Source organism: Rhinolophus sinicus, chromosome 3 (assembly GCF_057876585.1).
Source record: "Rhinolophus sinicus isolate RSI-liver-muscle chromosome 3, RSI-T2T, whole genome shotgun sequence".
In the NCBI taxonomy this organism is placed as follows: Eukaryota; Metazoa; Chordata; class Mammalia; order Chiroptera; family Rhinolophidae; genus Rhinolophus; species Rhinolophus sinicus.
The window spans coordinates 115698597-115712649 of NC_142503.1; the positions used below are offsets into that span (position 1 = coordinate 115698597).

Sequence of the window (14053 nt, forward strand, 5' to 3'; positions counted from 1 at the left end):
ATGGCATCTGATTTTTTTGAATAGGTTTGCCTAAATTATTGCCATCTTAAAACAAAAATTCCTAATGCTGAATCTGAAGGTCAAACAAGAACCTTCTAAATATATCAGATTTGAAATGCCGTCTAATAGTAATAATAAATCACATATCTGGAATACAAAAGCCAATATAGAATCTGTTATGTAGGGATGTATGCATTTATCAGATATATAGGCCTTAAAATGAACCAGATATTAAGTTTGGGTAAAAATAATTTCAAGGTTCCCACTGCCTCTACAAGGTAAATGCTAAAGTAACTGCTGATTACCCCTGGTATACGTACAAAATGATACCAGACAAGCCTAACAGGATTTGAATTTAAGTAGCTGTGAATTTTATCCCTCCTTTTTCCAGCCCTGTGAAGTGGAAATTCTGCAAGCACACTTTTCAGACATCAGGCATGCCCTGATGATCAAATACAAATCCTTCGAGAACAGATCATAGTGTGAAACTAGCACTGATCAGACACCACAGTAAACTGTCCCAAAATCTAAATAAAAATGCTACTCACTTTGTTATAACAATTTAACAGTTATGGAAGTAGTACTTCAGATCAACTTATTGGGAGACACAGTAGTCAGTGGGCCTAGAACTGCTGGCTGCATGTAATAATGATTTGATTCTTGACAGAAAGCTAGAAAATTCCATGTGTTCAATTATTAACATAACACACAACCACTCTGAAGTCTCAGGGGGAAGAAAACACAGAAACTTAATGTGAGCACTGAGGGTACATTTGCCCTTGGATATTTGCCACCAACCCTGGTGATCCTGAACTTCTGTTTTGATAAACCCAACCTCACCCAAGGGGACCCTCCTACTAATCAGCTAAGCTACATCCTCAGTATCAAAGCAAACCAGAAGTAAGCCTACCACCCCTAATCCCCGGGAACTGCAAGAGACGTTGGGGTTGAGCAGAGTGGAGGAAGTTGTAAACATATGCTAGCCCTATTCTGTTTCTTGATTGGATGGTGGTTTCATGGTTGTTTGGAAAACTGTACATAAGTGTTTTAGGCACTTTTCCATATGTATATTATGTTTCACATTTTTTTTCAAATGTAATTTAAAAAATTTGACACATAGAGAGGAATGATTTAGGTAAAAAATCATGTAAGAATTCTGTAGTTGTTTTTGAGGAACAGAGAACAGCCAGTGTTGCTGGAGCATAATGAACAAGGGGAGACAATGGAAGATTCATTTATACACTCATTTACTCATTTGTAATAAAGACTACCTTTTTATGGAACTTAAGAGTAAGACAGACAACAACAATCAAATGAGAAAGGTAATTTCAGAAATTAATAATAACTATGAAGAAAACAAAATAGGTTGATGTCATAGAAAGAGACTGAGGATAGAGGGTTGCTTGGTGGGGTAATAGAGACTGGTTTGCCTGGAAAGATCTCACTAAGGTTCTGACAATGGAACTGAGACCAGAGGAACCAGATAAAGCTGGAAAGGGGCATAGGAGCCAGCACCTTGTAGGTCTCAGTAAGGAATTTGAGCTTTATTTTAGTACCAATGGAAAGTCACTAAAGGGATTTGCACATAAGAAAGACATAATCAGACTAACATTCTTTAAGATCATCCGGATGACTCTGTGAACAATGGATTCCATGAGGTCCAGAATGATGCAGGCAAACCAGTGAGAAGACATGATAGGGCTAAGTAGGATATCGAAATGGAGACATAACACTGGTTCTATTCAAATTATACTGCAGACTTAGAATTGAATATTTTTTATATATATTTCTGGTACAGACTTTCCCCTGGAAAACATCAATAATCAGTGCTATCTTTCTGGCTACAGTGATTGAGCCAATGACTGGCAAATTACTGAAGCTGGATCAATAACAATCTTTTCTTGGGATTTTCCTAATGGAGCTAAAGGAGAAGACTCTCCTTTTTTTTTTTTTTTTCATAAATTTTATTGGGGAATATTGGGGAACAGTGTGTTTCTCCAGAGCCCATCAGCTCCAAGTCGTTGTCCTTCAATCTAGTTGTGGAGAGTGCATCTCAGCTCCCAGTTCAGTTGCCGTTTTCAATCTTTAGATGCAGGGGGCACAGCCCACCATCCCATGAGGGAATTGAACCAGCACCATTGCTGTTGAGTGCTCGTGCTCTAACCAACTAAGCCACCTGGCCGCCCCAAGACTCTCCTTCTTTAGTAAAGTGTTATAAGGGTACAACATGAGAATTGCCAGTGGTCTCATTCAAGGTCATTTGGAGAAAGGCCAAAGGAAGTGGCAGAGGATGCAGCCATGCAGAGAAAGGAAAAAGGGAGGGAGATTGAGACAAATCCTGGTGTGATAGAATCTGCTGGCTGTGGTGGTTTTGGCAGTACTCCATTTGACTACTGGAACTACTCCAGGATTTTTCCCCAGTTACATGAATCATATAATTCCCTTTCGCACTTAGCGAGCTTGAGTTGGATTTCTGTCAATTACAACTGAAAAATTCTGACCAGTAAAACAGGTGAGGGAGCTGGAAGTATGTCTTGGGGGATAAATGTGCCATTTACTAAAATGATGAAGGCAAGATGACAAGCTGGCTCAGGAGGAAAGATTCAAAATTCTATTTAGGAAATGAGAATTTGAAGTACCTATGAGACATCAAAGTGGAAATTTTAAGTAGTTGGTGGATATATGAATTTAGAGCTCAAGAAGAATAAAGTATGGGTATAAGTTTGGCCATCACTGGCATAAACATGATGTCCAAAACCATAGGATGATATGAGATGAGGTCATGAAAGAAAGACCATCCAGTGGAAAGAGAAGAGGACCCGGCACTAGGCCCTGAAGGTCTCCAAGATCTGTGCACCTGATACCATAGATTAGATAGATGCCAAACTTTAACAAAGGAGGTCTGTACCCACCCACCACTCCTCATACAGCTGTAATTCACTTGCTGGATGACAGTAACTAACCCTACAAGTTTAACTTTCATTGTCATCTGTCAGAGAGAAAAAAAACAGGCTAGGTGAGGGGTGTGTGAGTGTGTGACTTTAAGTAATAAGACTGATTTTCAAGTGTGGCTCATAAACTGGCTCTGTAGGCAATTTTGAAAAAAATATCTGAGTAGTAGGAAAAACATTTATACTTTAGAACTTGTTAGGCATTTGGTTTATAATAAGCCTTTTGTCTGCATGAGTCATTCCTCTATTATTTCTTGATTATACACTTGACAGTGGAGAAGTATACTAATTCTGTAATGGTCACAAAGGAATAATATTTTATATTGCCTCCAGTGTACATGGAATATGGCCAGCACTTCCTCTGTTTAGAGAGCAGTTTGATTGATGAAGCTGAAAGTTTAATGTTTTTTGAAGTTTCTTGTTTGTGTTAGTCGTGTCGTTCACTAAACCAAATGAGTACCTATTATTGTGACATACATTCTGAAATGACTGACTGTATATATATATGTATGCATATATCTTAAATACATGCCACCTAAAAGAAATGTTTTATCTATCAGATGTATATAAATTTGTTAGGTTACGACCCCCTATGATCTGTTGGATTAAGAGTCAAAGCATATATCCTCATGAGGACATGTACATAATGACACTTAGAAGTTGTGTTTTCAGCAAATAAAATTACCAGATTTTTATCATTCATTTAGCACTTCATGTACACTTGAGACATGGAATTTTAAGTTTTCTCAGTTAAAAGTATAAAAATATTGATCATTGATAATTTTTGTTAAGGTCCATCACAGTTGTAAAAGGCTAAGAATCTGCACAATTCTATAGGTTAGCTTCTGAATACCATACTCTCCTAATGGAATGTGGAGAATGTCTCCTTTTCAATTTCTTCTAAACTCTTTATATATCTTAAGTGAAGTCAGAAATATGTGAAGATCCAGATGTTGTTTTCTTTCACCACTGATGGAAACTATTCAGGGAGGATAAACAACTTTAAAAATTTATGAGATCACATGGATATAATTAGTGAAATTTTATGTTTCTCCATCTTTGTTTCTGATACTTGGAATTAATAACCAAATTGAAAATGTTGGACTAAATATATTCCTTATATATTCTTTCATATACCTCCTTATATGTTCCTTGGATGGCTTTGTATAAATGATTGAACAAATATATATCATACACATTTCCTACCGGTAGTATACAGATGGTGTGAAAAGTCTACAAACATAGGGGACTATTTTATTTATTGTGCTTTTCCAGATTAATAATTGGCTTAAATTTAGAAATGCTTTACCTGCAAATGAATGTGAGGATTAAAGGAAAATATATCCACAATATTCTTTGAAAATCTAACTTACATCTTGATTTTATTTTTACTTTACATTGTGGAACTCAGCTCCTCAGAATCAGAGTAATTATACATTTTGGTTCATGTCATTCTCTCATCATTTGTTCAGATATAGCCACTTTTACTCATTTTTAAATTACTTATTTATTCTTCATAGAGGAATAATCACCCATAAAGCCACAATCCAAAGCAAAAACTAGGAGTACATCAAACTCCTGGCTTCTCCACCAATCCCTCCTGCTTCTCCCACCCACTCAAAGGATCCATCACCCAGAATCTTATGGTCATTGTTCCTTTGATCTCATTTTAGTGGTATGTAAATCAATACAAAGTAATTAATCACAAAATGATCTATGACTTACTTTGAGCTAATTTTTTTCTAACTCTTCTCTCACGTCATTGTCAATATGGTCAGAACTGTAATATATAGTCATTATGGCCACTATATTCTCTTCTAATATCCCACTCCCTAGGCAGAATGCCAGGGGGTGAGATCATGCATTTACTATAAGCTCACTGGTCATTCATTCTTTCTTACTCTGGAAACCTCATCTCAATCCAAGTGATTTTAAACATACCTAACAGATTTCCAGTGACTACTTAGATTTGTAAAAATATGTACGTATATTATTAAAATACACGGTGCTACATGGACACATTTATGAAAACACAGTTATCAGATGGCAAAGGCATACAGAACTGCCCCAAGTGATTAAGTATTTTTAAAATCCACTCAGTTCGATTTCTGGTTTTTCGTGATTCTTTCTCATAAGACATCAAGTTACTTAATTTAAATGCAAAGTCATGTTTAAGGTTATTCTTGGACACCTGAAATGAAGGACAAATGAATGTCTTTTCAATTGGGAAACAGCAAGGATAGGAGAGAAATCCTGGTACAAAACTCCACGGTCAGCAAAAGGAAGGTGTGATGATGATTCATGGTGTTTACTATCATTTGTTAAAATGCATGGAATTTCCAAGCAGAGAAGAAGAGTGAGTAAAAATGAGGTGGGAGCATACAGATGTGATTCTGAACCCTTCCTATTAATCTGAACAGTCACGCCCAGTACAATAAAGTGACTTTAAAAGTGTGGTATGCATTATTCATGGAATGGCAACTTTCATTCTGAATACAGATATTGAAAAGTATCATGCATCTTTAAAAGGGCTTAGTTGAAACTCTGTGTATTTCTGATTACAACATTTGGTCACTGTGAGCCAAGGTAGACGGATAATACATTTCTCAAAATGATGTAGCATTGCCTAAGTTGCTAACCAGAAAATCCTTTCATAGACAGTGCAGTGTTTAACCTTTCCTTTCTTCACTTATCTTTAATTCCTCCCTACTCCCAACTGAGTTGAAGTGTTTATATTAAAACAAAACACCCACTGGAACGCTGAAGAAATTGACTCACTCATCTTTTCAGTTGCAGGGTATTTTTTTTACAGTATACAATATATATTATAATGTAATGAATATTTTAACTTCTTAAGGATGTTTAATTCTAGTGTTCCTTTAAGGGGACATTTACAACTTACTGCTACCAATATTGACACTTAACCATAGGAGAAAATGATATTAAAGTAGTATGAGGATAGAATTACACATTGATAAGGCCACAAACTCATTTATATATAATCTATATGCTTGAAGAACTTATGAACCAATAAAGTGATTAGTAACCTAACAACAGTTGAGATCTATGGCCATTATTTTTCATTTGCCTAGAAATACATTTCCTTTCCTGAATGAACATAGGCCATTTCAAAAAGAAACAAATGGAAGCGAAAAGAAAACGTTGAAGGTAAGTGCTGACCCCCAAAAGCAGGACTTTCTATTTAAGATGCCCAAAAGGAACTCTGTAAATTCTTTGACTAGCAATTAGTACGACTGAATCTCCTTTATAGACTAGAGAAGCAGAGCCAAGGAAGAGACGGGGTTAAATAGTGCAGCCTCTGCTGGCCTGGGAGCCGCTAGTGTTTTTCACATGGTATTTTGCCCCCCACGGTCGCTAGCCCGATGAAGACTGGAGCCCTCTACAAATTGTTGGGAGGCCAACTCCACCGCTCCGGATGAAGCACAATGGACGGGCGTAGGCTGTGAGCAAGTTCCTCTTCTCCAGTCCTTCCTGCCAGTGTGTTCACCAAAGTGTTTTGAGATCTGAGGTCCTGAAACTCCCTAAAAGGGGAACACGCTCCACTTCATCCCAGTAGCAACTTTCTTTTTCTCTTGCTCTTAGCACGGTGTTTTGACCTGTGGTCTACCGCGTTTCTGGTGCCCCCGCGCCAGCTGTGTTCCCGACGCCAGAATAAATTAGGGCTGCACAGGGCCTGGCAGAGCTCGGGACACACTTCCTGTCGCGGCCTAAGGGAAGCTGTTTGCCGCCAGGACCCTGCTGGGGATTCTTGGCGGTTGGGGGCGGGAGTGGGGCGGGGGAAGTAAGAGTAGAACTAGCTGCAGGGGGCGGTGACCTCGTTCTAGGGACAGCTCCGTGCCTTCTTGAGGGACAGAGCCTAGTTGAAAGCAGCTGTGAGAGGGGAGCCGCCAAGATGAGGCCGGCGGTCATCCTGTGCCTCCTCTGGCAGGCGTTCTGGCCCCAGCAGAGCCGTAGCGAGCACCCCACCGCCGACCGCGCGGGATGCTCGGCCTCGGGGGCCTGCTACAGCCTGCACCACGCGACCATCCATCGGCGGGCGGCCGAAGAGGCCTGCAACCTGCGCGGCGGGGCGCTCAGCACCGTGCGCGGGGGTTCCGAGCTCCGCTCAGTGCTCGCTCTCCTGCGGACAGGCCCGGGGCCCGGAGGGGGCTCCAAAGACCTTATATTTTGGGTGGCGCTGGAGCGCAGGCGATCCCACTGCACCCTGGAGAACGAGCCGTTGAGGGGTTTCTCCTGGTTGTTCCCCGACGTCGGCGGGTCGGAAAACGACACGCTGCAGTGGGTGCAGGAGCCCCAACGCTCTTGCACTGTGCGGAGTTGCGCAGGACTCCAGGCCACCGGGGGAGTCGAGCCCGCAGGATGGAAAGAGATGCGCTGCCACCTGCGTGCCAATGGCTACCTGTGCAAGTACCAGTTTGAGCGCTTGTGCCCCGCGCCACGCCCCGGGGCCGCCTCTAACTTGAGCTACCGCGCGCCCTTCCAGGTGCACAGCGCTGCGCTGGACTTCAGTCCTCCTGAGACCAAGGTGAGTGCGCACTGCCCCGGGCAGCATGTCATCACAGCCACCTGCATCGTGGACGAGGTCGGCGCGCGCTGGGACGGGATACCCTCCGGGGCCGTGCTCTGTCCCTGCCCCGGGAGGTACCTGCGTGACGGTAAATGCGCAGAGCTCCCTAACTGCCTAGACAGTTTAAAAGGCTTTGCCTGCGAGTGTGCTGCGGGCTTCGTCCTGGGGAAAGACGGACGCTCTTGTGTAACCAATGGAGAAGGACTGCCGGACCCTGGGGGGACCAAGGTGGCCACCAGGCACCCGCCGGCCACAGCAGCCAGCCCCGTGCCGAAGAGAACGTTGTCACCCAGGGTCCATGGCAAGCCAGGAGAGATACCCAATGTCCCTGGACAGGGCAGTTCAGCAACATCTATTCCTGAGATTCCTTGGTGGGGAGCACAGAGCACGATGTCTTCCCTTCAAATGTCCCCTCAAGCCAACTCAAAAACCGCCATCACATCTCCAGGAAGCGTGGTTCCCATGTTTAATTCCACGTCTTCCTCTGTCGTGCCCCACGCTTTTGACTCCTCCTCCACCGTGGTCTTCATACTTGTGAGCATAGCAGTAGTCGTGTTGGTGATCTTGACCATGACAGTGTTGGGGCTTTTCAAGCTCTGCTTCCACAAAAGCCCTTCCACCCAGTCAAGAAAGGGGTCTTTGGCCCCGCCCGGCATGGAGAGTGATGGTGAGGCCACTGCTCTGCGCTCCAGTTCTGCACATTGCACAGACAATGGGATGAAGGTCACAGTTTGTGGGACAGAGCAAAGGGCGCCTCACTGACCGGGTCCTCTCTGGGCTCCAGGGACACACAGAGAAACGCGACAGTGAGCACTTCAAGCGGTTTTTCATTTTCAGGGAAAAGGGAAGAGAAGAGAAACTTATTTGTGGGACTGCTGATTCCTACGGAAGTCCCCTTCCCCTAAATTTCCTCTACTCTTCGGAGGAGCTACATCTGAACTGAACTACGTCTTCCCTAAGATGGAAGAGGTGGAAGTGCCTTAGGGTGTGGTACTGGGGCCCCAGGATTCTACTGGGGAGAGGTATTTTCTTGTGTTTATCCCAGGGGATCTGGAGAAGTGACTGGACTTTTATAAGACACTGGAAGCAAACAGAATACAATTTTTTAAATTTTATTTTTATCAAGATGGAAAACTCTGCCGACATTGTTCAGGTTGGGAGTATATTAGGCTACAATTTAAAGGCAAAAAATAAAGGATTGTTGATGACCCAGACTCAAGTATCATTGGTTTCTTGGAAACGTAATTGTTTTGGAAGAGCAGCTGCGGGGCATACTGGGACTAGGAAAAAGAGTACAACCTACTTTTAGAAATCTTTAAGCCCTCGCAATAAGGAGCAGGACTTTAAGAATTAGTAACTTTTTCCTTGGTTCTTTTATACTTTGCTTTCAAAGTCACTGCTATGCATGTGCTGTGCTATAAATCCAAACTGTAGTGCTGCCAGAGTCACTGACTCTGGAAGCAAATTATAGTTGACCACCAATTCAAGTGTTTACTGTGTGTCCTTGCTCAAGGAAACAAATGATTTGTTTTCCTCTTCCAATGTTTGCGCTCTCTAGTGTAGTGACCTTCCCAACCAAATACCTCTCCCCTAAATATCAGGATGCTGATCTTCATTTCCAATTATGGCAATGTTAATTTTCAATTAAAACGTTAATGCTAAGTATTGATTTTAAATCTTCTGGGTGCATTAAAGCAGAAGTAGGCTGGATTTCCTCTAAAACTGCTAGGTTCTTATGCACTGTTTAATCCATGAAAAAACTTGAATTCCAAACCATTTTCTTCCCCCCTTAATAAAAGTGTGTGCAGTGACAACACAGGCCCATCTTGAAATGATTACAATTTAACAAGAGTCTACATTGTCTAAGGAATGGCAAACAGCTTTTTGTATGAGTTAATAGTATCAGTAATAAGTAGAAAATACAAATATCTATCATCTTTTTATGACTTGGGGTATTAGAAAGTAATCTAAATGAGGCATTCCTCTGAAAACAATTAAGACATAATAATCACTGTGCAGTGGAATTGAGGCTCCTGGAAAATATCCCTCTTCTAATAATATGCTAAGACTTTAAAACTGAGTGTGTGGGGGTTGGTGCATGGATAGAGATAGAGAAATAAGCTTAGTAATCATCAAGAATGAAAACAGGAAGTTTATATTTTCATAGACCCATTTTGATGTTCTTAAGTATACAATGTATAAAATAGATAGATAATATATATGGTATTGTAATATTAAAGGAATAAAATAGCAGGTGATCTGCTTCAGATGCTAAAGCTGTCTAAGTAGTTGCATTTAAACAAAATCACAAATGAATTAAAATTAACATTTGAAGGAATTTGAAGTAAAATCATTGCACAAACAAATGTGAAGAATAAATATATGTCAGCTCAATTACTCTATTATTTCTCCCTATTACTTCCCCTTGTAAGTAGATCAGGAAAGAATTATAGAAAACTATTTTCATATATGATTTTCTGGAGCAGCAATTGCAGACCAAGCTTCATATAATTTCCTTTGATTTCTGGCTATGAAATCTTCCATAAAAATTTGAATCCATGGCAGAATCAGGCCAGCCAAGCATAGTGTCTTAAGGGCTATCTAAGATTAGGGTCAGTGTTTTTCCTCGGTACTACTTCTGTACTATGACTTCATTATTTCTCCAACTTCTTTGAGGTTCATTCCTTTCTCTTTTCTAATTAAATTTATTGAGGTGACATTGGTTAATACAATTATATAGGTTTCAAATGTACAATTCTATAGTACATTATCTATATATTGCATTGTGTTTTCACCATCCAGAGTCAGTTCTCCTTCCATCACCATATGTTTGACCCTCTTTCTTGGTTAAAACCCTCTGCTCCCACACTTATCTCATAGTTGTCTATTCAGTCATTTCCTTACAAGGAAGACTTGGAACCTAATTTACAGTCTATTTCTAGGCTAAATCCTGCCATCATCATACACAATCTCAAAGTCCCATGTATGACTCTTGCAGTGCCCATGCATTTCAGTTCCTTGACGTCCTCATTTCCAATGACCTCCACTTCATTTCCACCATCCACTCCAACAGCCACACCTTAGCCTCTCACATGATTCTGACACTGCTCTACATCTGCAATCACAAATTTAGACCTTCGTGTGTGTGTGCATGTGCACCTGTTGAGGCCCGTACTTTAATGAATTTTGCCTCTGATTGGAAGTAAACCAGTATTGTTTGAACTTTGATATTCCTTCTTTCTTAACATAATAAGCTTTGCTGTGAATAGTAGCCTGACATGGTATCATGATCTTTCTCTTTTTTAAAAAAAAACAATTTCATATATACAGAAGTTGCAAGTACAGTAAAAATAACATTATTTCCTGAATCAGTCAAGAGTAAATTTCTGGCCTAATGCCCCACCACCGCTGAATACTTTAGTGATTACTTCTATGTTATTTGATTTGTTGGAATATAATTATTCATAGTGTTCCCATATAATTCTTTTTCAGTTCCATACAGTTGGTAGTGATGTCCTCTCTTTCATTTCTAATTTTAGTAATTTGAGTATTTCTCTTTTGGGGATGGGGTCAGTCTAACTAAAGATCTGCGATTTTGTTGATCTATTCAAATAACTAACTTTTTGATTCATTGATTTTTCCCTATTGTATTTCTATTCCCTATTTCATTTGTTTCTCATCTAATCTTTATTATTTCCATCTTTATCCTTGTTTGGGATTTACTGTGTTTTTTCTAATTTTTTTAAGGTGGAAAGTTAGGTTATTGATTTGAGATCTTGTTTTATTAGTATATATGCATTTACAGATATAAATTTCTCTCTAAGCACTGCTTCGGTGGTGTCCAATAAGTTTGGGCATGTTGTGTTTTCATTTCCATCCATCTCAAGTTATTTTCTAATTTCATTTGTGCTTTTTTTCTTTAATACATTGGTTATTTAGGAGGGTGTTGCTTATTTCCACATTTGCAAACTTCCCTAACGACAATACTGACTGTGTGGTTTCAATCCTTTTAAACTTACTCAGTCTTGTTTTATAGTCTATCCTGCAGTATAGCATATGGTCTATCCTGGAAAATGTTCCATAGGTGCTTGAGAAGATTGTGTATTCTGCTGTTGCTGGGTGGAGTGTGCCATAGAAGTCTGTCAGGACTAGTTTGTTTATAGTGTTTTTCAAGTCTTTTATTTCAGTTCAATCTTTTCCTTAGTTGTTTAAGATATTATTAAAGAGGGCTACTGAAGTTGATGCCTTTTATTGTTGAATTATCTATTTCTACCTTCAGTTCTTCCTGTTTGGTTTTTTTAAATGTGTTTTGGAGCTCTGTTGTTAAGTGCATATATGTTTATAATTATTATATCTCCTGATGTGTAGGCTCTTTATCATTATAAAATGTCCCTCTTTATCTCTAGTAACGTTTTGCTTGTTTTAAAGTGTATTTTGCATGGTATAGCAACTCCAGCTGTCTTATGATTGCTTTTTGTTTGGTATATCTTTTTGCATCCTTTAGCTTTCAACCATTTGTGCCTCTGAATCTAAAGTGTCTCTTGTAGACAGTCTATGTTCAGACTGTTTTCTTTAATCCATTCTCCAATCTCTGCCTTCTGAATGTATGTTAAATACATTTGTCGTTAATGTACTTACTGATAAGGTAGAAGTTACATCAACTATTTCCTATTTACTTTCTACATGTTTTGTGTCTTTTTTGTTCCATTACTGTTTTCTCTTGTGTTAAAAATACCAATATTTTATAGAGTACCATTTTAAATCTTTTGCTGGCTTCTTTGCTTTCATAAAGTTTTTTTTTTTTCCCCCTAATCGGCTGCCATGGAAATTCCAATTAACATCTTAATTTAAAGACTATATTATTAGGATATATATCAACTAATTACAATAGTATGCCACAATTTTGCTCCAATGTAGCTACATCCTCTTTGGGGGCTGATGTCAGTCTAACTAAAGGTCTGCTACCTCCTCCTTCTTTGTGCTTTATTGTTGATCAGATTACATCTTTATATACTATAAGCCAACCATCATGGTTTTATAATTATTGTATTATTATGTTATTTTTTAAATCATATAGGAGAATTAAAAAGTTATAAACAAAAAATACATTTATATTGTCTTATATTTACCTATGTAGTTACCTTTACCAGTGCTCATTATATCTTTGTGTGGTTTTGTTACTGGCTAGTATCATTTTTTATCATTCTGAAGGACTCCCTTTAATATTTATTGTAGTACCTGTCTGCTGGTTACAAATTCTGTCAGTTTTTTGTTTGTTTGTTTGTTTGTTTTGAGAATGCCTTAATTTCTTCATTTTTGAAGGATAGTTTTGGTAGATATAGAATTTTTATTTGATGGATATAGAATTTTAACACTTTGCAGAAGTTGTCTTACAGCCTTCTGCGCTTCATAAAAGTCAGTTAATTTTATTGAGACTCACTTGTACATCTTGCTACTTTAATTTTCTTTCCTGTGACTGTTTTCCTGTTTCTTTGTATAGCTCATCCATTTTTGTTGAAAACTGGATATTTTAAGTTATATAATGTGCCAGCTCTGCAAATCCATCCCCCAATAGCCACACCATAGTTTGTTGTTGTTGTTCTTGCTGATTGTTTGGTTACTTTCCTTGATTGATTCCCTGTCATTTGTGACCACTGAACTAACTGTAACTGTGTTCAGTTAGCTTAGTGGTCTGTTCAGCTAGTGATTAAATAGAGATTTCTTTAAATGATTGAACCAGTAAATCTCCCATCCTTTGTGGAAGGGCTCCATGTATGTGTGTTGGAGCAGGACTTCAAAGCTCGCTTTAAAATTATTCCTTAGTTTTCACTTCTTGCTTTGGCAGGGCCTCAGCATCACCCAGCATTGGAGAAATTAGGGCCCTTTCAGGTCTTCCCTGGGCAAGTGCACAGCCTTACACATGCTTCTGCCTTTCTAGATTCCCAGGAATATGTTGGAGCTTTGCAATGCCCCCTATGGACATCTCTTTCCCTAAATCTTCCTTTCATAGATTTTGTTCAGCCTCTGGTTTGCCACACTGACATCACCACCTGTATTCATTTCTTATAGCTGCTGTAACAAATTGCCACAAACTTGTAGCTTAAAACAACAGAAATTTATTGTGTCACAGTTCTGAAGACTAGAAGTCTGAAATCAAGGTGTTGGCAGGGCCTTGGTCCCTCTGAAGTCTCTAGGAAAGAATCATTCTTTATCCCCTCCTAGCATCTGGAGTTTGATGCAGTCTTTGCTGTTTCTTGGCTTGCAGTTTTGTCACTCCAATCTCTGTCTCTGTAGTCATGTGGCCTTCTTACCTCTGTGTGTGTGTCTCTTATTTTTTTCTGTGTCCAGATTTCTCTATTCTTATAAGGACACCGATCATTGGATTTAAGACTCACCCTAATTCAGGATGGCTTCATTTTAACATAATTAAATCTGCAAAGTCCTCTTTCCAAATAAGGTCACATTACTAGGTCTTGGGAGTTAATCTTAACTATATGTTTTGGGGGGACACAAC

The 14053-nt window shown here is 39.5% G+C and overlaps 1 protein-coding gene across 1 annotated transcript; it reads left to right on the top strand.

Annotated features, from left to right (window-relative positions):
- Nucleotides 1–6757: 6757 nt before the first annotated feature.
- On the top strand, nt 6758–8753 carry CLEC14A (C-type lectin domain containing 14A). Its single transcript, XM_019713637.3, has one exon. It carries the CDS (start codon nt 6865–6867, stop codon nt 8299–8301), a length of 1437 nt encoding a protein of 478 aa, XP_019569196.3. The 5' UTR covers nt 6758–6864; the 3' UTR covers nt 8302–8753.
- Nucleotides 8754–14053: the final 5300 nt, after the last annotated feature.